The following is a 27,432-nucleotide window of genomic DNA, read 5'->3' as shown; positions in this document are numbered from 1 at the left end:
CAGAAAGCCCTTGGTTCTTGAACTAGAATACTTTTTGATAAAGGGCAAGTATTCTGGAATAAGAAACGTACCGAAGGAGAACGCAGCTCGATCGTCGGGAGGTCAAAGACGGGGGTACGTCGTTAAACTAAGGAACTAAAAGAAATTGGTAGGAACAATAAATTCTGAAGGTTGAGGGGGCAGTGTTGTATCTAAGTAAAGTAGCAAGGAAAAAGGCCATGGAGAGGGGTCGTTAAGTTAATGGCGTTTATTCGTATAGAGACAATTGATAATGAACCGTCGAAACTGGATCAAAGAGCCAGTGCAACAAATGCAGCTAGGGAAAGTCCAGTTGACAAGGACTATAAGAACAATGCTATCGATGTGCAACTAAATCACAAAACTATCTCATCGCTCTAACCTACTGGTCAGCGACGCTAAGTAGTTTGAGCTGGAGCAACTGGGGTTGGGGTTGCGTCCGTGGCGTTGGTGGTAGCGGTGGTGGCAGTGGCAGTGGTACCGGCGTTGTCGTTGCTAGTAGTCGCATTCTGGGGACAGTCCCGGCTCTGGAGAAGGTAGGAGGTGAGAATAGCACCTAATTTATGTTTGATTCTCGTCAGGTTTACTTACGATGTGTCCGGCTTCACCGCAACGATAGCAAGTTTTCCCAGCAGTATTCAATGGTCCGCCATTAGGAGCAGTACAATCTCGGCTGATGTGGCCCAACTTTCCACAGGCATAACACTTCATAGCTTGAGCCTGGCAGTCTCGAGCATAATGATTCGGCCCACCACACTTGTAGCAAGTCGCTGGCCTTGGTGCGGATGCGTATCCTCGCATGTTGTTGCGTCCATTGAACCCACCACCCTGGAACCTTTGGTTTCCGGGACAGTTACGGGCGAGATGGCCAGGCTGGCCGCACGAGTAGCATCGACCGCTGGTAGCCCCGCCGTTGATACGAAGGGTTGGGCAGTCCGCCTGAACGTGACCGAGTCCCTGGCAATGGTAGCACTGCTTGGCTGTGAAGGAGATAACGTTAGTATTTATGGTATCTATCCTCCTATATTTTGGCCAGCCTAGAAACTTGACTAGTTTGACGAATAGCTGGGGCCATACTCTCAGTAGTTCTTGGATGCGGACAAGCGTTAGACTCGTGTCCTGAATAATTAAGTTAGTCCGGTGTTGTGAGATTGGTTAGTTGGATATGTCTAGGTACCCGGTTGCTTGCCTTAAAAAGTTTCAAAAAAAAAGAAGTAGAAATAAATAATCAGCAACTATGATAGAACAAGCTGGAAACTCTTGAGGATTGTACTCACAGTTATAGCAGAGTCTCTCTGCAGAGGAGCAGACCTAAGGAAAAGGAGGAGTTAACAAGGCGGACTATCGACGTTAACCCATCGAGTGATGGGAATAAGATGCACCGGCGACTTACTTCAGCAAAATGCCCAATAGACCCGCATCTACGACACGACACTCAACATCAGAATTCAGCTACCCCCTCATACTTTGGCGTAACTTGATCTGACCAGATTACACATGGCAAAGAGACGCATGATAATCGAGGAATAGATCGAACGAGAAAGACGGATGGTCCTAGGCTCACTTGTAGCATGCTTTTCGCGATAGGGACGTCATATTGTCGGTTTGGTAATGCAATAAGGAATCGTTGGTAATATAATCCCTGACAAGGACCACTGGAGAGAGGCGTCTTGGAGAGACTAAAGGCGTTAGATCTTGAAACCAAAAATTGTTCGACATCTCCCATCCGATGTAGCTTGAAGTTGGTGCATGTAACGAGCATCTAGTCTACAGAGGAACTAGCATAGCGTCCCAAACAGGTTGTGAAATCAAGCTAGTGGACTCGGATCGATGGGCTTTAGAGGAGGTACTTACTAAAAGACCTGATCGGCGAGCAAAAGGATGCACCTAAATTATCCATATGAGTCCGTTAATAACGTGGCTATAGCCCGGCAAACAAGCTGGAGGACAAGAAGACGACGACGAACAGGTAACAAGTGGGATGTATATACTGCTAGTAACGTTATAGGCAGTATTTCCGCAGGCCCAGGAAGTGCTGATAATGGATGGGTACTGTGGTTTCAGGGAAAAGGTGTTAGGGAAGATAAGATGGGATCGAAGCAGGAGAGAGAGAGAGGGTTGTTTTGTGGCCAGGATGTGAATATAAATTTCTCGCAACGAAGCCAGCGACGTAATACGGTAAAAGAGAATGAAGAACAACAGACAAAACTTTCAGATTACCACGGTCAGATGGAACAAACAAAGCCACCGACAAAGCAACGAAGCCAATGGCGATGATTATGTGATAATGCTTGATAATAGGTCCTCCAACGGGCCAATCTGCTAGCCTTTCGGTCTGCTAGTGATTATTCAGCGGTTTGGTGCACGGCTCTCACAAGTTATGAAGAGTTATAAAGCAGACCGAATCGAATGTCGAACCAGCCCGCCTCCTCTTCTTCTATACTTGCTAATTGTCTGCTTCTTTTTTTTTTATACATATAAAGAAAGAAAGAAAGGAAGGAAGGAAGGAAGACCGAGCATCACACCAGGTCGTATTAAATCGTCATCCTTTCTGCAGGTACCGTTTTTATACGAGATTCGAGCTCCAAGCAAAACGTTGAAACAACCCAAGGGGGACAGATCCTCTGTTGTGGAATGGCGGGAGCCAGCCGGGAGCCGGAATGTCTCGAAACGTACCTCGAAGCGATGCAATTCTGGTACCGACTGCGACGACGACGTTGCAATTGGTCATGCAACGATGACCGTAGTGAACTTCAAGAAACCTGCTCTTCCCAAGCAATATTCGCTGCCACTCTTTCGATTCCGGCTTTCCCTCGAATAACACCACGACTACCTCTTCTTCTTTCAACTAGACTTCGACTTCAACGACGGCTTCGACGGCTTCGACGACTTCAACAGCTCAGCTTCAACTACCAACCCGCTCCCGAACACTCGAAAGGAAGGGAAGAGAGAAAAGAAAAAAGAGAATAAGGAAAGAAACCCGTGCCTATTCGATCGGATACCCAACGGAATAAAAGAAGAGAAAGAGAAGAAAGAGAGTTTAACCCGGGTGCGACAGACAACCCTTTTAGCACCTTTTTTTCCTGTCCCCTAGCCACTAGGCCGATTTTTTTTTTATTCGAACGAACCAACTTCCCGAAAAATTTTGGAGCACGTTGATTTAAACAAAAAAGCTAAAATTCTCAAGAGGCAAAAAGGAAAAGGGAAAAAAAACAAAACAAAAAAAGTTACTTAAAAAACGTGGACAGGAGAGAAAAAAGTATCTGGTGGACACGTTATTATGAACCTCGTTCGAAACTGTGCATGTCATATCATCTATCTTCTTTCGAAAACAATACGTTCGAAGTGTCCCGCTTTTCCTTGTCTGGAAATCTTGCTCTTAAACCTGCCTAGGAACGACACGGTACCCTTCCAAATACGACATGCCAAAAGGAACCAGTCTCTCTCTCTCTTTGTTTTTTTCAAAAAAACGATCTGGATGGCCTGTCTTGTACACATACGTACATACGTACATACATACATGACATACATCGACTATGTACAGAGGTACTAGCATATCTTTTTATTCCGTTCGTGCAGGAACTGCTTGCTCACATCGTGTCCGTTTCCCACTCACTCCCTTGTTCAAGAGAGGGGCAATGCCTACAATACATGCCCAGCTATGAGGCAATGGGGGGCTGTCAGAAATCCCGTAAATGTTCAGATATGTAAAGGAAACAATGTTCACATCGGGGTGGTGCCCCCCATTCTCTCTGGGTCCTGAACAGCAAGACAAATCACTGCTGGCAAGATGGACGAGGGACAGGACACGAACCATACAGCCAAAGTAGGTGCTTGCATGGGCCATGGTAATAGTGGCCCCCGCTCCTCATCGACATTATGCTTAACCTGGCCTGCAAAACCATCATGTGCCTTTAATATAACCTGGCCGTGATATTTGGACTAGCGACAATTGGCAAGGTCCAAGAAGAAAAGAAAAAAGGTCTTGAAAGAGAAGAGCCCATCATTACCGAACCAATCTATCCGTTTTGAACTCGAGTGTGATCTGGGACATCGTCATCCTGCTTCCAATTTCTTTTCCATAGATAATTTTATATTCAAGAAGAAAAAAAGACGAATGATGTTGACCCAACTTCTCATGCAATTGATGTGAGATATATATATCGTTGAACCGCTTATATATTTGTGTCTTACTATTGACAACCCCAGCCCTTTCCCAGCGTATGCAACGCGCTGGGCCATGGGAAGGATAGGGTGTTTAGCCATGAGGCTGTAGCGGCAACATCCAAAAAAAAAAAAAGAAGAAGAAGAAGAAGGAGAAGAATAATAATAGGAACAACAAAAAGAAGAACAAGACGAAGAAGCATGGAAGGAAAGAAACGAAGAAAAGGTTGTCGGTTCAATCCCGACCTATCTTGTCATTCCCTTCTCGGTTAAAGCGTTTGGGAGAGATTGTCAAGAAAAGAAAATATATCGACCGAGGGAGGGGAAAAGACCCAGCGGAGGACCTCGTTCGCGAAGACGCCCATGCGAGCTCTTCCTGTCGAAAACGGTTTCCGCTAATAGCAGCCCTCAGTAATGTACTTACATACATACGTCTGTGGGCATCTCGGATCAACTCAAATCTCATCCTGCAAAAAGCGGGTCATGGCAAGAGTAGTCGTGCAGCTGCATATGAACAAGCGCCTGAGCAAAACGAAAGGAACAGGGGCCAAAGGGCCGGAGCCAGCCTACGACAAGCCCGGGACGTTTACCTTCAGCCCTCTCAATTGCAATCCCGAACCCCCCCTTGTGCTTGAATTCTACATCAACCGGTAGCTACATTTGCTATGTGTCCGTTCCTACGCAAGATTTTGAACAAATTGCAATCAACCTGCAGACTTGAGCTCGTTCGCATCAGGCCGGCCAGTACTGGTCAGCATGCAGTCTCAAGCGCCAGAGGAAAGAGCACATGATTATTCTTTGAATCCAGTCTCCAATGGAGAACCAAAACCCACCCCTTGAGACCAGCATTTAACCTCGTCAATCAAAATAAGGAAAGAAAAGAAAACATCATAACCAAGTATCCACCAAAAGGCACAGGAAGTCTGTAATGTGCATTAGTAGATGCATACCATCGGCACCTTTCGTCTGAACTCGAACAGCTAATAGAGAAGAAAACTTACTATTTTTTACCCCTCGCCTGCCGTTTCTTTTTTTCTATCGATATCAAAAAACACATCGTGCAGTCGTCGCTTACCCTTGTTCGACCTGTCCAGTCCCCAGCTAACAACGACTTTGAACTCCAGGTTACTGTTCCCTTCGCCTCCGACTGATAAGATGCAGGCTTCAATGGGATTGCCTAATTCTCGTGACACAAGCTGTTATGTGCGGAGAGGTGTGGAGTGGTCGTGGTGGTCGTGGTGGCCGTAGCTTAGTGGTTGTAGTCATTTCAGATTCGATTCCGCGACAACCTAACTAATAATCCAACCGCGAATTGCCCTAGTAGTTCCCTTTGTTTTCTGCCTTTTTTTTTTTTTTTTAAAAAAAATTATTTATTCTTATTATTCTATATATAAGTCAGTAGTACCTTTATATTTATGAGAGAGAGAAAGGAATAGCGAAACCATGTCGAAAGCTGCATGCAGCTGGTGGGTTTTAAGGTTAGATATCAAAATCAGGCGAGTTGTGCCGAATTTCACCACAATGGTCCGACTCTATTCGGGGCTGGGGTTAAGAAAGGAGATCTGAGCGGGCTCGATCATGAAGGGTAAAGCCCTGGCCATACTCGTTACAGATCTATGAGATAGTTGAATAGCTGCTTCTGACCTAGTCATTCCGGACAAGTTGCCCGACTTCCTTGGGGCTTTGAATTAGATATATTCGCTGGCAGCTGGTCAGTTTGCCAAGTGGGGTAGATGCTGATACTTGTTGAACGACGTGTGTAGGTAACTGCTAGGCTGAGGCTAGGTGTTGTAAATGGAAAGCCACAGCTCACAGGAAGCTTAGAGAAAGACCTTGAGGCTTCATAGGTAGTTCAAAGGCGGGGTCTTTTTGCCATGCACACGGTGGATGTATGTAGGTACTTAGGTATGTATGTGCTTACATTCTGCAAGTATCTTTTAGGCACATAGGAGGGTGCTTACCTGCGAGCTTAAGCTTCTGGGCAAACTGGGGGCTTGCAACCTTTTATATAAAATAGATCTTAGGTTGCGATCTACCTAGTACCGTTAGTACTTTCGGCCGCCAAAGATTGTTTAATTCCTTCATGAAGGGCCCGGAATTTTACTGAGCCTAGTTCAGGAATGTTCCATACGTACCTGTAATATGCTCAGATATAGACCAGATAAAAAAGTGCTAATATAATACGTATATACTGCATGCAAGGTGGAGGTATACTAGGTAAGCATATCTGATCTGGTCTTTATAGCTTATGCCAATCGATTTTGGTTGTCCCTTTAAAGGGTTGAGCGGAACCATTTGTTAATATTAAGTAGCATGTTACCCGCCACTGACTATATAAATTCTACGATCATCCTTTTAACCACGTTGAAACTCCCACTAATTGACTACGACTCAAATTGCATCCTAAGCTGATCGATATAAAGTTAAAAGTTGCAGAGAGTTTCTGCTGGTATGTATAGGTATCCATACACGTATTGTGGTTCTAGTCCTGTATATATTATAACGCTTCGGCACGCGACTGATGTTTCAGGAGCGCTGAACCCAATGTCTTTTTCACCTTTATTTTTATTAACTCATTTTTTTCTCCTTCTGGATATCTGTATAACTTCTTGAAGTTAAGAATTGATTTCTCACTTTATAAGCCGCATTGCATAAAGGGTGAAAAACTGATGAGGACCTTCGGCAGAAGCTAGGAGTAAAAGCAGGGTTACTAGTAGAAAAGTAGAAAATAAGAACTTGAGGAAACAAGTATCAATTCCGGTTGCTAGGGGAGCTATAAAAATCGAGTGGAGACAAAAGGGAAAAAAAAAAAAAAAAGCTGTTCGACAGGAAGAATATACGATAAAAGCACTTCCATAGTCCTCAAGTTCTTACTTGTCGACCTTTGGTTCCCGTTTGAAGACTGGTGTAATATTTTATTTTTTGGTCTTTCGCCATTTTCATTGTTCGGGAAACCAATGTGAACAAGCTAGTTCGACGAACTTAATGCTATCGAGGTGTCTCTCTATGACCAAACAAAAAGTATTATATTTCCCTTCTAATCCTTGCCAGCGGTCTCCGTCTCGGCCGGTGGGGCATCGGCCATCGTTGTTTCCTTTCCGTCGGCGGGGGCCTGTTCGGCTTCTGCTTCGGAAGAGGTCCAGAGGGTCTGTTTCAAATGACGAGTTAGGTTCTGATAACAAAATGTTCCGGTTGCCTGAGATAAGGATTATATCTTACCAGATTATCACGGAGAAGCTGCATGATCAATGTGGAATCCTTGTAGCTCTCCTCACTAAGGGTGTCAAGTTCTATTATTGATATGCTGGGTTAGTTATTGTCGGGAGATCGAACGGGTAGATGAAATACGCACCCGCAATAGCATCATCAAAGGCCTGCTTCGCAAGATGGCAAGCTTGATCCGGGGAGTTCAGGATCTCGTAATAGAAGACAGAGAAGTTCAGGGCAAGACCGAGTCGGATTGGGTGAGTTGGAGCCAAATCGCTCTGGGCAACCTCAGTAGCATTCTTGTAAGCCTCGAGAGACTTATCGGCAGACTCCTTGCGCTTGTCACCAAGGGCAAACTCGGCGAGGTAACGATGGTAGTCACCCTTCCTGTCAAGTCGGCATGGTTAGAGAAATCGATCGATAAAAATCGCCTTCAAGAAGAAAGGAAAGAAAAAAAAAGAGGACATACATCTTGTGATAAAAGACCTTGCTCTCACCGCTCTGGGCACTAGGAATGAGGTGCTTGTCGAGGACCTCCAAGATATCCTCACAAATCTTGGCAAGTTCAGCCTCGATCTTGACACGATACTCCTTAATGAGTTTAACTTGAGCCTCGTTGCCCTTCGAGTCTTCTTTTTGTTCAATGGAGGTGACGATTCTCCACGAGGCTCGGCGGGCGCCAATGACGTTCTTGTAAGCAACGGAGAGAAGATTTCGCTCTTCGACGGTCAACTCGGTATTGGAGGAAGCGACAGTCTTCATGTTCTCAACCATCTCTAGATGACGGGGTCAGTGCGGTTGAACTCGGTTTATATATATATACACACACACGTATAATCTGCCATCTTCCGTGCCTCGGTTGCTCATACGAGTACAGATTCAATCGAAATCAATTGGGATGGAATGAAATACCTTCATAGCGCTCGGCTTGCTCCGCAAGCTTGGCCAAATAAACAGCGTCTTCGTGACCCATTTTTGATTATTCGGTAGGAAATTTAATGGAAAGGGGGTTTCTAGATCAAGAAAACGGTCTGAATTAGCCATGCCCCCCGTAAATTATAAAATATATCGCCTCGGGCGTATGTGTTGATGTGATGAATAAAGCATGCAAGAATCCTGCCATGGCCGACCAGCTGTCCCGGGGGAGCCGTAGGGGGTCTCATCGGACGATATGTACGAGATTCGCGCCTTTGGAGCTCCCCAAGACCCAATTTAGCAAAAGGTATAGCCAGAGTACAGAGACAACGGCGGCCAGGAAGTTGAAATGATGGGGAAATGACTAAACGAGCATCGGTATCGATAGAAGCTTTGAGCTACCTCGTGTCGCGAGCCTTGGTAGACACCAACAAATCCTCCGAAGGGACAAACAACTCGATATTCAGCCGTGAAATACCTAATTTCGACGAGAGAAGATGTATATTTGCTCGTATTTGGCGTTGTTTCTGGTTGCTTCTTGTCTTTTCTTCTTCTTTTTTTTTTAAGGATGAGGGCGAAGAGACGAGCAGAAAGGAGGGGTAGCAGCAGAGCAGGGAAAAACTCGACGACCCTCGCTTGAGTTGGCTCGCTCGTGTAAAATGATGTAACCAGGCAGACTCTCACCTTTAAATTGATTTGAGGGAAGCTTGTTCGTGGATATGAAAAGTAGTTGGGATGGTCGGCTTAGTTTACTGGACAATATTTGAAGGAGAATGAATGCGGTTAGCGATGGCGATTGTTGGGAGGGAGGAGAGGGAAAGGTAGAAGTTTGAGAGAGGATGGGGATTTAGATTGGGATTTTGGCTTTGGTCCGCTGGGCTGTACCAAGAAAGGGCGATTTACACAGCGGAAAAGCGGAGCAGCGCTAGGGAACTGGGAAAATTATGAAGGAGAGAAAAGAAGGATAGAAAGGGAAAAAAGTATATAGAGGATAAACTGTGGGTTTAGTTACCTGAAGAAGCTATTGAATATCAGAAGAAGACAGGGTTTCTAAGAGATATTAGAGAGTGAGAGGAAGAAAGGAGGAAGAGGAGGAGGTAAGAGGTAGGGTAGGTAAGTAGGTAGGAAGTAGGAAGTAGTATAGTTTGGGTTGTTAGGAGGTGGTAGATAAAGTTAAGTATTTGGGTTAAGTGGTTACTATAGTGTAAGGAGTACGGCCTTACCTATTGATAAGGAATAAGTACTACTTACTTAGTAATAGGAGGTACTTACTTAAGTAGTTGTGTACTTGTTGCAGTGAGGTGAAGTGATGGTGTTCTGGCTGCTGGCTGGTATGAGAGGGAAGGGGGAAGAAAAGAAGGAGAGGGAGCGTGGCAGGCAGGCAAGCTAACAACACTCAGGCAGGGCCAGGCGGGGCGGCACAATACAAAGTGGGGGATGCAATATGTACTCCTTAAATAAGTACTTACTTAGTAACCCCTAGGTACTCCTGGTTATAAAATAAACACCACTTGAGTGACAGTATCGTCATTACACAAAATTCAAGCCTTATACAAACTCGAAACCATACAAGTTAACTCCTGTACTTTATTCAAGTATCTAGACCCCCGCCGTGTTTCAGGGCTTGCTAAAGGTACCCCATGGGCCCAGACACCCAAGTACACCCTTGGGCCTATAGATATACCATGATTCTTGCGTTCGATGTGATATATGTCGTGTAACCGATATCCAGTTTGAGATAATCTTCCTACTATGTAACCGCTGCCATACAGAGAAGCAGGACAATAACTAGCCTACCTGGCACCTGAGTATCTTTCTATGAATGCACGGATCCATCAACCCGTGCACGTGTTTAAGTACCTACCTAGTCCCCCCTTGGGTGGTTATAATTGATTTTTATTGTGAATTTGGCATTGATGTTGAGGACAGTACCTAAGTACTTACTTAGGTACTTGCCTCCTTCTTTAGGTACGTACTACCACCTGGAGGGTAAAATGACCATGGAGGTCTCGAGATGGATCCTTATAGCGTAAACAACAGCCTCGTATGTGTATCATGTGTATGCGCGCCTACGCCTCCGTCTAGCTCTACATCATTAAGTTGATATCACGATCTTCTCTAGCTTCTCCAGCTCATATAGGCCTATATGTTGATTCCTTAAGATAGTTTTTGATATGTAACTTGGCAATGGGGACATGAACTTTCGTCATCGTACTTATTACCCAGCCTCTGATTGGTTCCTCCGTACGATGTCCTGATTATTATTTTATATACCCTAAGCACCTAATGTTAGGACATGACACGACTCTAAAGGGCTTTATGAGGTAAGTGCCTACCTGCCTTCTATTTTATTTTTATTTTTTTTGGCCTTAATATAAGCCGTCCTCCCTTGTTTTTCCAGTTGAACAGATAAAACCCTAGAAATATAAGGGAGCACTTCGGTACTGACTTGCATAGTAACATAGTAGCATTTGATATACCTTGTAATATCCTCTGTGAATGGTTACCGGCGAACCACGTGAGACCACCTAATTAGTATGTAGCTGACGCTGCAAGGCCGGACACCGACGGCGAGTGGATGTGACGGTGGTCAAAAGTGGCGTTATCATCCCACCATGCAGACGGCTTTTGCTTTGTGTTGCCCCACTCTCTGTGGCTAAACATGCAAAAAACCTTCTGACGTCTTGTTTACAGCTTTCCCTTCGGACGTCCGGTACAAACACACTACCACACAGTTTAGTCCACCACACGCTTTTTTATATATAAAACCCCGAATATCTCTCCAATCATCTTTCAATCAATTCAGACCCCGCAAACAACTATCCAAAATGACTCTACGAACCGTTCTCACTAGGACCGTCGTCAGACTCCCACGAGTTACCGCTTTCCGCCCCTCGGCTTCTCTCATCATGAACAGAGGATACAGCGCGGGAGATACCGGTGGCATCCGATACGGAGGTAGGTACCTTGGTTTCGGATTACTATTCAACCTTTTATGGTCGGTCGCTAATGATAATATTTCCAATTGATAGGAGAGCAAGCTGGGTAAGTCTCATCTTTTTGTTTCTCTCGGAAGAAAGAATTGGTTATTTCCGATATCTAACCAGTCATCATATTATTAAAGAGACTCCTTCACACGCCGTGAGAAGGCCCAGGAGGACTTTTTCATCAAACAGCGTGAGAAGGAAAGACTCTCAAAGCTCAGAGAAAAATTAGCCGCCCAGAGGAAGCACCTAGACGACCTTGAGGAAGATATGTGAGTTTCTCATTCTAACCTTCTCGGGTTATCACATCCTAGGCGCCGAGATTTGTTGCTGATTTTTATCACTCGGATCCGAAAATTTAGCAAGGAATTGGAGAAGCATGCCGGTGGCGAGCACAATTAGACTCCTCTTCCGAAGAATCGGCATTAAAATGCATTTTGACCCAAACAAGATGCAGTTGGGACCCGTTTTCGCTAGCATGATGAATCATTCTTTTATGTGTGAAAATGAAAATCATAACTTTCAATTGTTCGATTGTGCATATTCAGGAGGGATGTCAACTAAAGGGAAGGAGGGACAAATCATTCTCCCCTCGTAGGATGTTGTTCATGGAATCCGCAAATATATCCCGCTTTAATTGCTTATTTACTTCACCGGTGCACCCGAATGGACACCATTCTCGAGATTTACACACCGTAGGTTCGCAGTATTCTCTACGCCTTCAAGTATACACATGTCACTTAGCTCTAAAGTAAAATTTAATTGGAAAATTAAATCATTGGTTATATACATCGACTCAATAGCTACCTTCTGGCTTTGCCTATTATTCGGTATGTTAGTGTTATGGCGAAACAAGGAAATGGATAGGAGATATATACCAGGAGAGCGCCTTTTCCTCCCAGGGCTTTTTCTAACCCATTATGTGGAAATTCTCTGGGAACTGCTGGCTTATCCGGATAGAACGAATAGATTGCACCGCAAAGCCCAAAGGCCGCTAGTACGAAGCAGGAGAACGATATGGCTGCTTGCTTTGGTGTGGCAACGGTGTATTCGTAAAGTGTGAAAATTCCGAGAACATCTTCATCTTCGTGGACCTACTCCACATATAACGTGAGCGTCTACATTGGATAGATGGTTGTTTCGAAACTATTGGGTTATACCGGTTCGCCGAAGTTTCTTCTCTCTTGTGGATCCCACCATTTCTCGTATGGATCTCTGAACTGACGTTTTAGTGGAGGTGGCTGAGTAAGGGAGTAGCCGTCATTCTGTTGGATTGATTGGTGTCCAATTAGCATGATCTGTAGATGTATACGGTGGCCTTCATATATCGGGAGAGATGATATCGAGAAGGAGGGGAGTAGTCGGGGATAGGAAGGAAGGCTGGTACCATCCCCGGATCATCGATTTCGGGATTGCCTGTAAGAAGTCTCGGAACGGGCTCCGGTTGTGGTGCAGCGGTAGAGGCATAGCATCTCTGGCGGGGAATCTGGGAGAGGATTGGTCGGACGAGCCGCAGTCGCGAAGTACCGGCGGCAATGGATCTGATGGGAAGCATGGTGACGACTGACAAGAGAGAAATTAGCATCGAAGTTTAGGACAGATGTAGGAAAGTCACAGGCTGGAGATACGCACCTATTTAGGCACCGACTTCCTCGCGGGGGGAGGGACAATGGTGTCGATGTTTCCTAGTGTACAGGTACAGGACGGTTTCATGTAAGTAGGTATAATTATATCAGGTTGTGTTGGGAATGAGGTGAGGTCAGAAGCAGGCCAAGACTTCCTCCTCCGTCGCCGCCGAAAGGCGCTGTGTTGTTTGCGAGATCACTTCGTAAGGAAATTTTATATCATTTTATTCCTTCTCGGCAAACCCCCCAAAAACACTAAACTCTAACCTCAACCGTCCAACCCGAATCACAGCGTCTTCTATCTTCACCAGCCGATATCTCATCAACTACGCGGTTCTAGCAGACGCGAATAAGCTATCTTGGAAGCTTAGAATCTCAGCTTCAATTTGACCAACTATCAGAAGCTTCTCGAATAATTTGGGTGGTCTGGGACGGGTAAACCGCAGAGACCACCCCAGCAACAAGCCTGCTGTTATGACGCCTGACGACTCCAATCCCGATCCCGAAACCCCTCAAAATGACAGTATGTCTTTCAAACGGCCCGGAGCAACTTGCAGAATCCTCCGTGATCAATTGGTGCCATGCTGAGCAATAGTCTTTTCAGGAAACGGCCACTTACCCGCTACCCGCAGTAGCTCGAGAACGACTAAGTCCTTGCAGGTCGATACCGAGACCGCCCAGAATCTTAATTCGAACTCTACCCTGAGCAACGAGATCCTCCAACTTCTGAATCCGTCTAAAAAACGAAAGTTGAATGGGCCCCCGTCGCCACCATGGAAATCGGCCGCTGCCCAAACTCCCTCCAGCTTCATCGACGGCACGGGCAGGAAGAGATCAATGAGAACCATGCCGCCACCGCCTACTCCTGTCACTCCGGTAAAGGGGGGTCGACTTACAAGGTCTGCTGCAGCACAAATATCACCAGATTCCTCTACTACGAGCAGTCGCACTAAAACTAAAGAATACAGACCTGGGACCCGGACATCACCTAGGTCAAAACAACAGCACACGCCTATAACCGCCGCCCCAAAATCTCAGACTCGGGGTAGCGCTAAATCAACTGCTACCACTTCATCGTCTCGTAGCCCGGTAGTTACAAAATCCAACCAAACCCGACAAAGTATCTATGTTCGAGCCAATCCGAAGCAACCCCCTCAAAACTCATCGAGCCCGAAAAAGACCCGAAATGCAATCCGTCTTTCAACAGTTCCTAGAAGGCGAAGTGGAAGGCTTGCGGTGGCTGAGGAGCATGCTGAAGATGAGGATGAAGATGTTGAAATGGAAGATGAACCCCATGACTTTGTCGAGGGGACTTTTGATGATTCTAAGAGGATATCGTGGCGACTCAAGTTTAGTCGTAAGGTTAAGCCACCTCTTTTCTGTAACATTATGAACATGCCCAACCCTCGCAAGTTCTCGTCCCTTAGAGAGTATCTCGATGCCGAAGATAACGACCCGGACTACCTCAAACAGATGCAGGACGGAGCCATCGCTGAAGCTGTCAAACGGATCAAGCTCGAAGAAGCCTATGAAAACGATTCGCTGCGCCCGGAGAATCTTCAATTTGCTTTGCCCCAGGTTGTACCTTTGCCAGAGCGTTTGAAACCGCAATGGGGACACCAAGATCACTTTGTTAATCATGCCCTCCGCTTCAGTAAACTCTTGAAGAGGGAACGTATGCAACATATCAAGGATGCCAAAGCAATCGCTAAAGATGCTGCTGAAGCCGCACGAAAAAGACGCCCAAAAACCCGTGAAGAAATCGAACACGAGCAGAGAAATCTTAGCATCAAGAGATACAAAGAAGTTGTAGCTGGTTTCAAAGTCAAATTGAAGTTCACAGAGAAGGTATGTAGTGCCTCGAAGTTCTATTGTCACTAATAATGTTAACCTCTTTTCCCCACAGGCTGCTCAGGACATCAGAAGGGAGCAGTATCTCGAAGCAACCCGCCTAGCTGGTCGAGAAACCCTAAAAAAGATGCTTCAACACTCCAGCAAGCTCCTAGATGCACGTATAAAAACTCGTGACGGCATTCCTGAAGATCTTGACGAAATTGATGACGAGCTGAATGCCAACGAAACGGAGGACTTAGTACCTAGTGATGACTTTGATGAAATCGCGAGCGAAAATGAGAGCGAAGCATCTGAGGACGCATCAAACATGTCTGGTTCGGATTCGTTGGACGAAGGAAGCGGAGTAGACGATGATTGTGACGACAAGCTCAGCCCTGAGGAGCTGCGACGAAAGTATGCCGGTTTGACCGAAATCGAGAGTGACAATGGTTCTGGGGAGGATGACACGGATGTATCGATGTCCATGGACGACATGGGAGGGGATAAGGGCTTCAGCGATACAAATGGATTTGGTGACAATAATCTACGTTGGTTAGGAGATCAAGATGATGGAAGTGACGAGGATGTTCCGATGGATAGTGAAGATGAAGAAGAAGTAGAGGAAGAGGAAGAGCCTGATACTGAGGAAGGGGGAAGCGACCGATACGAAGAATACTACGATGGAGAGGATGATGACGATGACGATGACGACGATGCTGAGGATGGTCTGTTTGGCTTCTTTTCAAAGGATGAAGTTGATAGGATTCGGCACAGGAGTGCCGAGGCCTCAAAACGCTCTCAGGGTCTTGATGGTGTGAATGATGAAGATGAAGATCTTGAAGAAGTGGACATGGTGCCAGTTAATGTGGAAGAAGAACAGGACACCGACAACCTTTCTGATGCAGACACTGGCGTCCATCTAGATGAAGCGGAGCATTCGGAAAACAAACACCACCCCCATTCTAGTGATGACTCAAGTGTCGCTAAGACTGGTATATCCGAAGTTAGCAGCGTTACTACTCCAGCATCTATTGGCAACATTGGGGACCACAAAGAACCCAAGACACCAATTTCGACTCTACTCAGGGGCACCTTGCGTGAGTATCAACATTTCGGTTTGGACTGGCTTGTCAACCTTTACAACAATGGCACAAATGGAATACTGGCTGATGAGATGGGCCTTGGTAAAACAATACAAACAATTGCTCTTCTATCCCATCTAGCTACCGATCGCGGAGTATGGGGCCCGCACCTTGTGGTTGTACCAACCAGTGTTATTCTCAATTGGGAAATGGAATTCAAGAAATGGGCACCGGGATTTAAGATTATGACCTATTACGGTAGTCGTGAGGAACGACAGGAAAAACGTAAAGGTTGGATGAACTTAAGTGCTTGGGATGTATGTATTACCTCCTATCAACTCGTTGTTCAGGATGTTCAAACATTCAAACGAAGACCATGGCATTATCTCATCCTCGACGAAGCACACAATATCAAAAACTTCAGATCTCAAAGATGGCAGACTCTCCTAAACTTCAAAGCACAAGCACGCCTTCTATTAACCGGTACCCCACTGCAGAACAACCTAATCGAACTGTGGTCACTTCTTTACTTCCTTATGCCCTCCGGCAACAATATGTCCGCTGCTATGCCCGCTGGGTTTACAGATCTCAGAGAGTTCCAACAGTGGTTTTCTCGCCCTGTCGACCAACTCATCGAAGGGGGACGAGAAGGTATGGATGAAGAATCAAAGGAGAGCATCAGGAAGCTACATACGATATTACGACCTTTTCTTTTAAGGCGTTTGAAGAAAGACGTGGAGAAGCAAATGCCCGAGAAGCATGAACACATTGTTTGGTGTCGGCTTTCCAAACGCCAAAGGTTTTTGTACGACGATTTCATGTCTCGATCACAAACGCGGGAGACGCTCACAAACGGCAATTATCTTTCAATTATTAATTGTTTGATGCAACTGCGGAAGGTGTGCAACCACCCTGACCTGTTTGAGACCCGCCCCATCATTACATCATTTGCAATGGGTCGCTCAGTCATCGCCGATTTTGAAATCAACGAACTCCTTGTGCGTCGCAAGTTCCTGCAGGGTGGTACCTTTGATACAGTTAACTTTGACACGCTTAACCTCAACATCATCAGTGCCGAATCGGAATCACGTATCTTCACAGACACTACAAGCAAACTAATCGCACAGAAGGTGATCAAGGATCGTCTTCATGATCTCGAGCAAGAAATTATTCCTGGTCTCCAGCCTGACTTCTCATCCTCTAAGGCCCTCAACAACTACATCTTGAATCGCAACAAAATCTGCAAATTCGAAAAGGTGAAACAGACAGCTTACTTGAATGCCCTGCGATGCCGTAGGAAACCAATTTATGGGACTGATCTACGCCAGGCCTGTAATATTGGCGCATTTCCTCAGTTCACCTCCCAACTTCCAGAGAACCGCAAAAGACGCCTCGAGTGGTTGTCAGGCGAAGTTTGTGTTTTGAAAAACATTACCGCTACGATAGGCCGTCGCGCGGATGAATTCGATACCATCATTCAGAAGTTCGGCTGTGTTACACCGGCTGTCGTTGCTTCTGACATGCCCTTCATAACGGTAACGCCTGCCGGTCAGGAAATTCTACGTCTTGTCAAGGCCAAAAAACTGGAAGATCCTTTTCATAGAGCCCGAAACCGTCTCTCCATTGCCTTCCCCGACAAGCGCCTTTTGCAGTATGACTGTGGCAAGCTCCAGAAATTAGATGCTTTGCTCAGGCATCTACAGGATGGTGGGCATCGGGCCCTAATTTTCACGCAGATGACAAAGGTTTTGGATATCCTTGAGGAATTTTTGAACATCCACGGCCATAGATACCTAAGGTTGGATGGCGCCACTAAAGTCGAACAACGTCAGATTTTAACAGAGAGGTTCAACAACGATAATCGTATCCTGGTATTTATTCTATCGTCTCGCTCTGGCGGATTGGGTCTCAACTTGACGGGAGCCGACTCAGTTATTTTCTACGATCTCGACTGGAATCCCGCCATGGACAAGCAATGCCAGGACCGATGCCACAGAATTGGGCAAACCCGTGATGTCCACATTTACCGCTTCGTTTCAGAATTCACAATCGAGTCTAACATTCTGCGCAAGTCAAATCAAAAGCAAATGCTTGACGATGTTGTTATTCAAGAAGGAGAATTTACGGTTGACAAGTTTAATCGGTTGACAGTTGCTGATTTGTTCGGGGATGATGCGAAGAAATTTGGGCTCGAATCGATTGGCGGGAAGACGATCGGATCGACTACAGGCAATATGAACAAAGCCCTGGAGGAAGTTGAAGACGCTGATGACGTCGTAGCCGCTAAGGCGGCTTCGAAGGAAGCAGTTGAGAATCTTGATAGAGATGATTTTGGACGTGAAGATGGGCAGAAATCGGGAGCAGGGTCGGGAGTTGTTATTGATGAGATAGCCAATAATACTGGAACGCCACGAAACTCGGAGCATGCAAGTACGCCAGCGGCAGCTCCAACCCCGGTCGAAAACGAAGATGTTGAAGAGAACCAGGTGGAAGAGGGGGGCAACTCTAGCACGGTTGATGACTATCTTGTTCGACTCTGGGTCTGGGAATTGCGTGATACGCCCGTCTTCATACCGGACAAGAACAAGAAGAGGAAGGCAAAGAAGGCGAAACCACCATAGACACTTTTTTTTTCGAAAACCTTTTGACTTTTCGTGTTCATACTCTTTTCATTTACTTGTTTCTCGGTGTTATAACGGTCCTCTCGGAGCTTTTACTTGGTAATTTTTCTTTTTTTTTTCTTCTATTTTTTTTCCTTTTGAACATTCACTCTACACAAAAATATGAAACAGGGAAGCTAATGGCATGCATATACACATTACACACGGTTTTCCGAAGGCCTGTAGCTTAATTGGAACCAGTTAATTATGTGTTCCTCCCTTCTACCCTGGGTTCTGTAGCTTCAACAAGTGTATTACTAGCGCATTTATATTCCTTTTTATCACGTTCTCGGCGTCGACAAAAAGAGGGGACAAAATTGGTTTAATTTTAAGCTCTTTTATCATTATAAATTTTCTTGGGATAATTTGGCCGTGCATGCAAAATAAATCAGTCAGAGCGAAGGGAAGGGCTACTTAGCGATCGAATACAGCGGCACCTACCGCGGTCTTTGCGGGGAAAGGGTCTCGATGTTAGACCCGCCGACAGGTTGACTAATATTAATACCAATGTGTTTGTCGAAGCTGGAGGATCGGGGGTGATTGAGGTGCAGCGCAATGACGTAGATGGCTATTCTGGGCTGTATTCTCGCGTAGGTGACAGGCCTTCACACTGCACATTCCAGCGCATCTCCGAACAGAATCCTAGTTAGAAGACTTGATAGTTAAGCTTCTCTCCCTTCTTTTTCATTTTTTTTTAACTTTCTTCTTCTTTCCTCCCCCCCCTTTTAACGAAAAGATACCTATGACTATATAAGTACTTAGATTATGCAAATAGGCAAAATAAACGTGGGATCGGTACGGGAGGCTGAAACTATATTTGAGGGATTGGGAAGGAAAAGCAGATATTGACTTGGTTTGGAGCGGCATCTTTTCCGGGTAGGTTTGCATGGCGATCCACATCAGGTGGCACACTGTCTGAGCTCGAGGAATGGCACAGGATGTATACTCGGCCCAGCACTCGGTCAGAGACCCTGATTGACCGGCTTCTCCCTTTGTCCAATTGCCGCCGAAATGATATTTGAAGGGAAGACAATTGTGAAATCGATTGGGTCCGGGCTTGCTCCGAACTAGGGGATGTCTCTGATGATGGGTCAGGAAGGAACAACCACTCTTGAAAAAAAAAAAAATCTGTCGAGGGTAGGCAGCTGGCCGGCCGGCGGGGAAAAAACCAAAAAAACTGCGCGGATGCATATCTACGCCCATGCATGTGGTTTTTGGTGGTATTCCCTGTAGATTACCAATCGGTGGACAATAGACGACGCCTTTTTGAGGTTGGGCTTGCATAGAACGTTTTGATCCCGTTTGTACCTAGATGGAGAGTCCCGTTGAGATCGATCCTAATAGATTGGTCTACAATTTCCATTCAAAAACTCAAGAGGATGCCGCATCTCTGATCGAGACAGACCATTGAGGCGTGTACTGGCACGGGACATCGTCCTACCCTCTGAAATCTAAAAGCTCGCCGGCATCGTTTCATCCGATACTAAGCCTGGGCCCAAACTAGCTAGAAAAATTGAATAGTGCCTGTTGGATGTGTAGTATCTGTTGGTCGGGCGCCACCAGATCTAATTCCAACGTCCAAGGCGTTAGCTCGGGCTCAGGACTTATAGCACTTACTTACTTTACGAAGGATATGGATTTTAAGGGTTTCAAACAGCTTGCACACATCAACGGCGCTCAAAGGTCTATTCTTGCGTACACCAACTCTCCGACTCGGTTAGGTCCAGTCCGACTCACTAGGTAGTTAGCTGCGGTGGTATGGGTAGGTCAAGGTTAAGGTTAAGATCAAGTTGTACTTATTGGTACCCGAGTACCTCGAGGTAAAGGTAGGTCATAGGCAGGTTGCAGCTATATTCCGCTAAACTCATACCCCTGGACTTCTTTTCTGATAGCAGGCCTCCCCGCCCCCCGTCACCCCCCTCCTCTACCTGCTCTACCTCCTCTACCTCCTATACCTCCTATATCTCCCATATCTCCCATACTTCCTCCCCTTCTCCTTCCCTCCTCCTCCTCTCCTCCTCCTCATCCTCCTGCTGTTGCTGCTGCTGCTATCGCTGCTATCACTACATGCTCGTCCTCTATTCTTCAGATAGGTTCCTCTTTGGCAGTTACATTATACCATACCATCCTCTTCGCAACTACTTAAGTACCTATTACTCCGATCCTACTACTGCCGAAGTTTCACAATAAGTACTTCAGTAAAAGTACATAAATATGGGATAACTGTTCTTGGAAATATATTATCGAGACAACAAAGCTGCAGCTGCATGACAGCAGGCCGGTAGCACGAAAGACCTTTTCTTTTCCCAGATCCTGTGCTCAAAACAGGGCGGCCCACCTAACGATCAAGGAATACCCCCACTGCATCAACCGACCCGACGATATTTTAATACTTCAGGCGATATTGATATAACATCCAAATTTAAAGGAGAAAGGTCTTTAGGAAAGCTACCGTCCGGATTTCCATTTTAAATCCTTATTTCTTAGTTATAAGGAATTCATCTATATACCGACTACCTAGGGTATACAAAAAAAAAGAGAGAGAGAGAGAGAGAGAGAGAGAGAGAGATCATATCATAACCAGGTGAAAACAGCAATCCTTTATTCTTTCCCCGTCTCAATTTCCGCATACATGCGATTTCCCAGTACATGCCAATACTTTCCTCTTTCCCTCTGCCTTGTGATATCAATTTCTAGCATTAGCTAGTTCGCTGGTACATACATACGCTCGATCCCAGTTGCCCCCTTGCTTTTGGGTCTAGAGCTCTAGTTTAGTTCGACGGACCCTTCTTTGCTTGAAACCACAGAGCACATCACACATATCATACATTACATTAGTACATATCACCCAGCCTAAAGTCGTGCTGGCCAATCTTCTCCATTTCCCTCTGCGTTTTCCCTCCTCCTAACTACTCATCCGTCTGGGACCAAGCATTCAAAATATCCCGAAAGAGGCAAACTCGAAGAGTCGAGAACAGCTCATCACGGTTCTTTTTTTTATTTTTTATTTTTTAATTTTTTTTAACTCTGCTACTCCCCTCCTCGGCCCCCCCCTTTCATTTTCACCCTTCTTCAAGCTCTCCTCCTTCGAAGGCTGTGTGATCGACTGTGTGCACCCTTTCACATCTGGAGTAAGTGGTACTTTGATATTATTTCCCCGTTAGCTAGGCGTGTTTGGAGCACATCTGCCTCAGCTGGGCGGAGATCACGGGAACTAACTGGAGAAGTCGAAGAGGGTTTGAATTGCGGAGGGGGCTCCCGTCAGCATCTTCACTGTTGTGGCTGCTGGACCTGGCCCGCCTCATCTTTGCCTGCCCTTTCCGCTTCAGTTCACGGTCACTGCCAGCGTACCAGTCTCACCCTTCCTCTCTCACCCTTCCTCGACGTCATTCTGAAACCCGAGGGAAAGGTTATTCCTCGTTTCCATGTATTGGCCCAATCGAGCACTCTGATCCACATTGGAACTCTGCTGTGTACCTGGGCTCTAGTTTGACGAAATATTCCCTTTTGGCTCCAGAAAGACTGTTAGTTCCGATTTAATTGTCTGAATGGTCTTCCTGTAATACTTTTTTTTTCTCTTCCCCTCCATTCGGGATAAAATTCTTTTTCCTCTATCCATCACACTTCTCGCTTGATAAACGGAGGGGTGACTTGACCTTGCCAGACCATTCGTTTCATGATAGCACATAACCCGTTCTTTGTCGCCTTATCCGATAACCTCGTTCATCCTCAACTCCCTGCCTTGACGGCAGCTACTCTTCTTTCTTGAAAGTTCCTTTTATATACTTATATATCTTCCACCTATACCTTAAGACTTTGTTATACTGTTTGTCGGCCAGATCGCTGCGTTCTGCGGCTAGTACAATATAGATTATAATATTCAATACTAACGGTTAATGACAACACCAGAACCCAACTTCAACGTCCAACCCCCATTTGAGTACCTTTCATCACCCTGCTCCTCTCCGTTCTCATCCTCTCCCTCACATACTTCCATCTCGCCCGGAATCCAGCATCGCTCTTAAATCCCGAAAGGGTTTTCTATATTAACATAACCCCCCAAAGTAAACCATATTAGCCATTTCGGAAATAAGAGTGTCAGAGAACGGAACAGAGGCGTTTCCCTCCACTTCCCCTCACCCAGCATCCGCTCTGGAGGAACCGCCCCACAAAAGACTCAAGATGTCGGTTTCTCCGGATACCGTCGCCGCAACCACAAGGCTGCTGGCATCACTCGCTTCAGGGGGCGCATTAGCACCGCTGGCCAAGGCAAAGCTTCCGGGCGAGGATACTGAAGAGAAAAGAGCTCTTGAGAAGGAAATATTCGCCCTAGCAAATCGGATACGATTGCTCGAGCTCAAAGCATCGGCTGTGAACCCAAATCTCTTCCCGGAAACACCAAATGATGGCCCACCGCCCATGCTAGCCACGCCAGACAATAACGATACTAGTACAACTACAACTACAACTGCAGCTGCGACTGCGACTGCGACTGCAACTACTAGCAACTGTATTAACGACGGAATCCTATCTACTGCTCAAGTACCGCCCACCAGCAATGCTAAGCCTATCAATATTGAGCCTGATTTGGAGGTGCTCAAACAACATGTCAAAGCTCAAGAGGGCGAAATTCAGAGTCATGGGAAGAATGTGGAGGTTTTGGTAGAAGAGATCAACCAACACCAGCATGCTTTGCAGAATGTAAATCAGGAGTACAGCAGGGTTGAGATGTTGGAGAAAGAGCTCAGAAAAAGCCAGAGGGCAAACTTGGCCTTCCAGAAGGCGTTGAGGGAGATTGGTGAAATCGTGACAGCCGGTACGGTCGTTCAGGCCCCTCTTTTAGTCCCGGTGCACAGCTGACATGAGACTATACGTGAATAGTCGCTAGAGGTGACCTCACGAAAAAAGTCACGGTTCACGACGTGGAGATGGACAAAGAAATCGAGATTTTCAAAGGTACTATCAATAACATGACGGACCAGCTGCAGACATTCGCCAGCGAGGTATCTCGCGTCGCTAGAGAGGTCGGAACAGAGGGCCGATTAGGAGGTCAAGCCAGTGTCAATGGAGTTGAAGGCACTTGGCGTGAATTAACTGATAACGGTGTGTTCTCAATAGTCCTCAAGGCATTCCCAACGTTAAGAAACTAATGAACGGTATAGTCAACACTATGGCTTCCAACCTTACCTCGCAAGTGCGAGAAATCGCTGAAGTCACCTCTGCAGTCGCCAACGGTGACCTGTCGAGGAAGATCCACGTCCATGCTCAAGGTGAAATATTAATGCTTCAGCAAACAATCAACACCATGGTGGAGCAACTAGGAAGATTCGCGCTAGAAGTCACGAGAGTGTCGAGAGAAGTTGGTATTGAAGGAATACTAGGTGGTCAAGCAGAAATCGAGGGAGTTAAGGGTACATGGAGGGAGTTGACAGACAATGTCAATGCTATGGCCGCAAATCTTACTGAACAAGTCCGAAACATTGGTAGGTGAACACTGAAGAAGCTCTACGACTTGTGTAAACTAATTCGAGCTAGCTACCGTCACAACCGCCGTTGCGAAAGGTGACCTCAGCCGAAAGGTCAGTGCCAGCTGCAGGGGCGAAATATTACAACTCAAGGAGACCATCAACAAGATGGTGGATCGTCTTCAGAACTTCGCTAGCGAAGTCACAAAGGTCGCCCGTGAGGTCGGAACTGAAGGCCAGCTTGGTGGCCAAGCGAATGTGGACGATGTGGAGGGAACTTGGAAGTCTCTCACCGAAAGTGTTAACGGCATGGCTACCAACCTTACGCTCCAAGTCAGAAATATTGCATCCGTTACAACCGCTGTCGCTGAAGGCAACCTTAGTCTTAAGATTGACGTGCCTGCCGAAGGCGAAATCTTACAACTGAAAAATACCATCAACAAGATGGTAGAAAGATTGCAAAACTTTGCAACCCAAGTCACCAAGGTAGCCCGTGAAGTCGGAACCGATGGTATACTTGGCGGCCAAGCTAGGGTGCAAGATGTGGAGGGTGTCTGGAAAGATCTCACTGATAATGTGAACGTCATGGCTAATAACCTTACGACTCAAGTGAGAAGTATTGCAGACGTGACAACTGCTGTGGCGCAGGGTGATCTCAGCAGGAAGATTACAGTTCACGCACAGGGTGAAGTGTTAGCTCTCAAATCCACTATCAATAAGATGGTGGATCGTCTCGAAGTGTTCTCTCGAGAAGTGAAGCGAGTCGCCCGTGATGTAAGTTGCAGAAAAATAGTTGTGGGTCACTCTCTTCAAATACTAACAAAGCCATTTAGGTTGGTATTGATGGTAAACTCGGCGTACAAGCTGAAGTCAATGATGTCGATGGATTGTGGAAAGAAATTACGACGAATGTGAATATCATGGCGACCAACTTAACGTCCCAAGTGCGAGCCTTTGCTCAAATCACCGCCGCTGCTACTGATGGAGACTTTACGAGGTTTATCACCGTCGAGGCCTCCGGAGAAATGGATGCTCTCAAGACCAAGATCAACCAGATGGTGTTCAATCTCAGAGATAGTATCCAGAAGAACACCGCTGCCAGGGAAGCCGCTGAATTGGCCAACAGAACCAAGTCTGAATTTCTCGCCAACATGTCTCACGAAATCCGAACACCCATGAATGGTATCATTGGCATGACTCAACTTACTCTCGACACCGATCTTACTCAGTTCCAACGAGAAATGTTGAACATTGTCCACAATCTTGCTAATAGTTTGTTGACAATTATTGATGACATTTTGGATATCTCGAAAATCGAAGCCAATCGTATGGTTATGGAAGAGATACCATTCTCTCTCCGAGGAACCGTCTTTAATGCGCTGAAGACCTTGGCTGTTAAGGCCAACGAACGATTCCTAGATCTTGTTTACAATGTCGATAATGTGGTTCCAGACCATGTCGTTGGCGACTCCTTCCGTCTTCGTCAAGTTATCCTCAACCTCGTTGGAAACGCGATCAAATTCACCGAGAGTGGAGAGATTACCTTGAGCATTAAGCCCGCTGACCAAGGACGTTGCAAAGAAAACGAGTACTGCTTCGAGTTCTCCGTGGCAGATACTGGCATCGGTATCCAAGCCGACAAATTGGATCTTATCTTCGATACATTTTGTCAGGCTGATGGTTCCACGACAAGGAAGTTTGGCGGCACCGGGCTTGGTCTTTCGATTTCTAAGCGCCTTGTTAATCTCATGGGTGGAGACGTATGGGTAAAGAGTCAATACGGCGTCGGAAGCACGTTCTACTTCACCGTGGTCGTTAAACTAGCAGAGACCGATCTTACTCTCATCCGACCACAATTGGCACCTTACAAGGGACACCAAGTTCTCTTCATTGATGACGTGGGTGACCAGTCCGGCATTGCCATTGCCGACATGCTCAGGCAACTCGAGCTCGTTCCTATTGTAGTCAAGAGTGCGGAAGAAGCCCCGAGAGCAGATCACCCACTATATCCTGCTAAGAATGGTATTGCATACGATGTCATCATTGTCGATTCGATGTCGATGGCACTTAAGCTTCGAACTTTCGACCACTTCAAATATATCCCACTGGTTTTGTTATCCCCAGTGATACATGTCAGTCTGAAATCGACCCTCGATCTCGGTATAACATCATACATGACGGTCCCATGCCTCCCGATCGACTTGGGTAATGGAATGATACCAGCTTTAGAAGGAAGGGCCGCACCTTCGATATCCGAAAACTCGAAATCGTTAAACTTACTGTTGGCTGAGGATAACGTAGTGAACCAAAAGCTCGCTGTCAAAATTCTTGAGAAATATCACCATACAGTCGAGGTTGTTGAGAACGGTCTACAGGCCGTAGACGCTGTCCAAAAAAAGCGATACGACTGTGTGTTGATGGATGTCCAGATGCCGGTGATGGGTGGATTTGAGGCAACGGCTAAAATCCGTGAATATGAACGGGACTTCGGCCTACCCCGAACTCCAATCGTGGCTCTCACTGCCCATGCCATGTTGGGCGATAGAGAGAAATGCATCCAGGCGCAAATGGATGAGTATCTTTCCAAGCCACTCAAGCAAAACCAACTCATCCAGACTATATCGAAGTGCGCGGCTTTGGGCGGTACCCTGCTAGAGCGTGGTGTTACTAAGTCAGATGATAGGAGGGTTGTCGCTAGTCTTACTCGGCCGCCGTACGACAGCAGGTCGATGACCTCGAATGCGTCTGTTATGAGGCCGGAGGCGAGCGCCAGCTCGAGTGCCATGTCGCCGACAACACTGACACCTGAAGAAGCAATGGAGAGCAGGGTAAGTCGACCCCCGGCCACGAAGAAGACCGGGTTAAATAATCTATCGAGGCGCTAACATGTAGGCAAACCCGATCCACTAGCCGATATTTAGATCTAACAGCTCTTGAACAGAAATTAAAGCTAAAAGCAGAAGAGGGGAGAAAACAAAAAAAGAATAATTTGTAATTCTTAGACCTTATTTTCCTGTTTTTCTTCTCCTTCTTCCTCTTCTCCTCCTCTTTATAACTGCTCATGCAGCGTGTTCTGCATGTTCTTTCTGTTATGTGCAGGCTGAAGGACCGGAGGGCAATATTTGGTAGGCCTCATAATCGCTTGCGCGACACGAAAGGAGGTATATTTCCGATTCATGAGGAGCGCATTCTAGAAACCCTTTTTTGCCTACTTTGCCTCTTGATGTTTCTTCGCTTCTTTTCTTGTTCCTTCTTCTCTCTTTTCTTCCTTCGGTATTGGGTTTCCGGGTTTTCGGACGGGGTTTGATCAAAGATGGACGGCATACGAATATTGACACTGCTACTATATTCATTCACATCATTTTTTTTCCTTTCGTTTTTCTTCGTTTTTTTGTTAGTTTCCCTTTGTCGGTCCCGTTTTATTTCTGTGTATCATGGACCTGTTACTCTTTTTTGTTATACTATCCTTCCGAATCCTG

At 46.1% G+C, this 27,432-nt stretch overlaps 6 protein-coding genes across 6 annotated transcripts; 3 read left to right on the top strand and 3 right to left on the bottom strand.

The window, feature by feature from the left end:
* Window positions 1-416: 416 nt before the first annotated feature.
* On the bottom strand, window positions 417-1,093 carry AOL_s00193g47 (uncharacterized protein; the record flags this gene model as incomplete). Its single annotated transcript, XM_011128658.1, has 3 exons — window positions 417-545; window positions 610-998; window positions 1,069-1,093. The coding sequence occupies 3 exons, from the start codon at window positions 1,091-1,093 to the stop codon at window positions 417-419; spliced, it is 543 nt and encodes a 180-aa protein (XP_011126960.1).
* A 6,126-nt stretch (window positions 1,094-7,219) lies between these two features.
* Window positions 7,220-8,362, bottom strand: AOL_s00193g46 (uncharacterized protein; the record flags this gene model as incomplete). The annotated part of the gene is made up of 5 exons (XM_011128657.1): window positions 7,220-7,330; window positions 7,402-7,472; window positions 7,535-7,776; window positions 7,859-8,165; window positions 8,302-8,362. 5 exons carry the CDS (start codon window positions 8,360-8,362, stop codon window positions 7,220-7,222), a joined length of 792 nt encoding a protein of 263 aa, XP_011126959.1.
* Window positions 8,363-11,132: 2,770 nt separating this feature from the next.
* Window positions 11,133-11,690, top strand: AOL_s00193g45 (uncharacterized protein; the record flags this gene model as incomplete). The annotated part of the gene is made up of 4 exons (XM_011128656.1): window positions 11,133-11,262; window positions 11,337-11,349; window positions 11,429-11,560; window positions 11,651-11,690. 4 exons carry the CDS (start codon window positions 11,133-11,135, stop codon window positions 11,688-11,690), a joined length of 315 nt encoding a protein of 104 aa, XP_011126958.1.
* A 394-nt stretch (window positions 11,691-12,084) lies between these two features.
* On the bottom strand, window positions 12,085-12,843 carry AOL_s00193g44 (uncharacterized protein; the record flags this gene model as incomplete). Its single annotated transcript, XM_011128655.1, has 4 exons — window positions 12,085-12,108; window positions 12,167-12,382; window positions 12,449-12,553; window positions 12,676-12,843. The coding sequence occupies 4 exons, from the start codon at window positions 12,841-12,843 to the stop codon at window positions 12,085-12,087; spliced, it is 513 nt and encodes a 170-aa protein (XP_011126957.1).
* Window positions 12,844-13,387: 544 nt separating this feature from the next.
* Window positions 13,388-18,449, top strand: AOL_s00193g43 (uncharacterized protein; the record flags this gene model as incomplete). The annotated part of the gene is made up of 3 exons (XM_011128654.1): window positions 13,388-13,436; window positions 13,518-14,761; window positions 14,820-18,449. 3 exons carry the CDS (start codon window positions 13,388-13,390, stop codon window positions 18,447-18,449), a joined length of 4,923 nt encoding a protein of 1,640 aa, XP_011126956.1.
* A 4,221-nt stretch (window positions 18,450-22,670) lies between these two features.
* AOL_s00193g42 (uncharacterized protein) lies at window positions 22,671-26,863 on the top strand (the record flags this gene model as incomplete). The annotated part of the gene is made up of 6 exons (XM_011128653.1): window positions 22,671-23,304; window positions 23,370-23,591; window positions 23,651-23,971; window positions 24,024-24,727; window positions 24,787-26,781; window positions 26,846-26,863. 6 exons carry the CDS (start codon window positions 22,671-22,673, stop codon window positions 26,861-26,863), a joined length of 3,894 nt encoding a protein of 1,297 aa, XP_011126955.1.
* Window positions 26,864-27,432: the final 569 nt, after the last annotated feature.

The sequence above is a fragment of the Orbilia oligospora genome (genome assembly GCF_000225545.1).
Source record: "Orbilia oligospora ATCC 24927 unplaced genomic scaffold scaffold00193, whole genome shotgun sequence".
NCBI lineage: Eukaryota > Fungi > Ascomycota > Orbiliomycetes > Orbiliales > Orbiliaceae > Orbilia > Orbilia oligospora.
The sequence above is the reverse complement of the archived record's forward strand: the minus strand, read 5'-3'. Positions and strand labels throughout refer to the sequence as shown.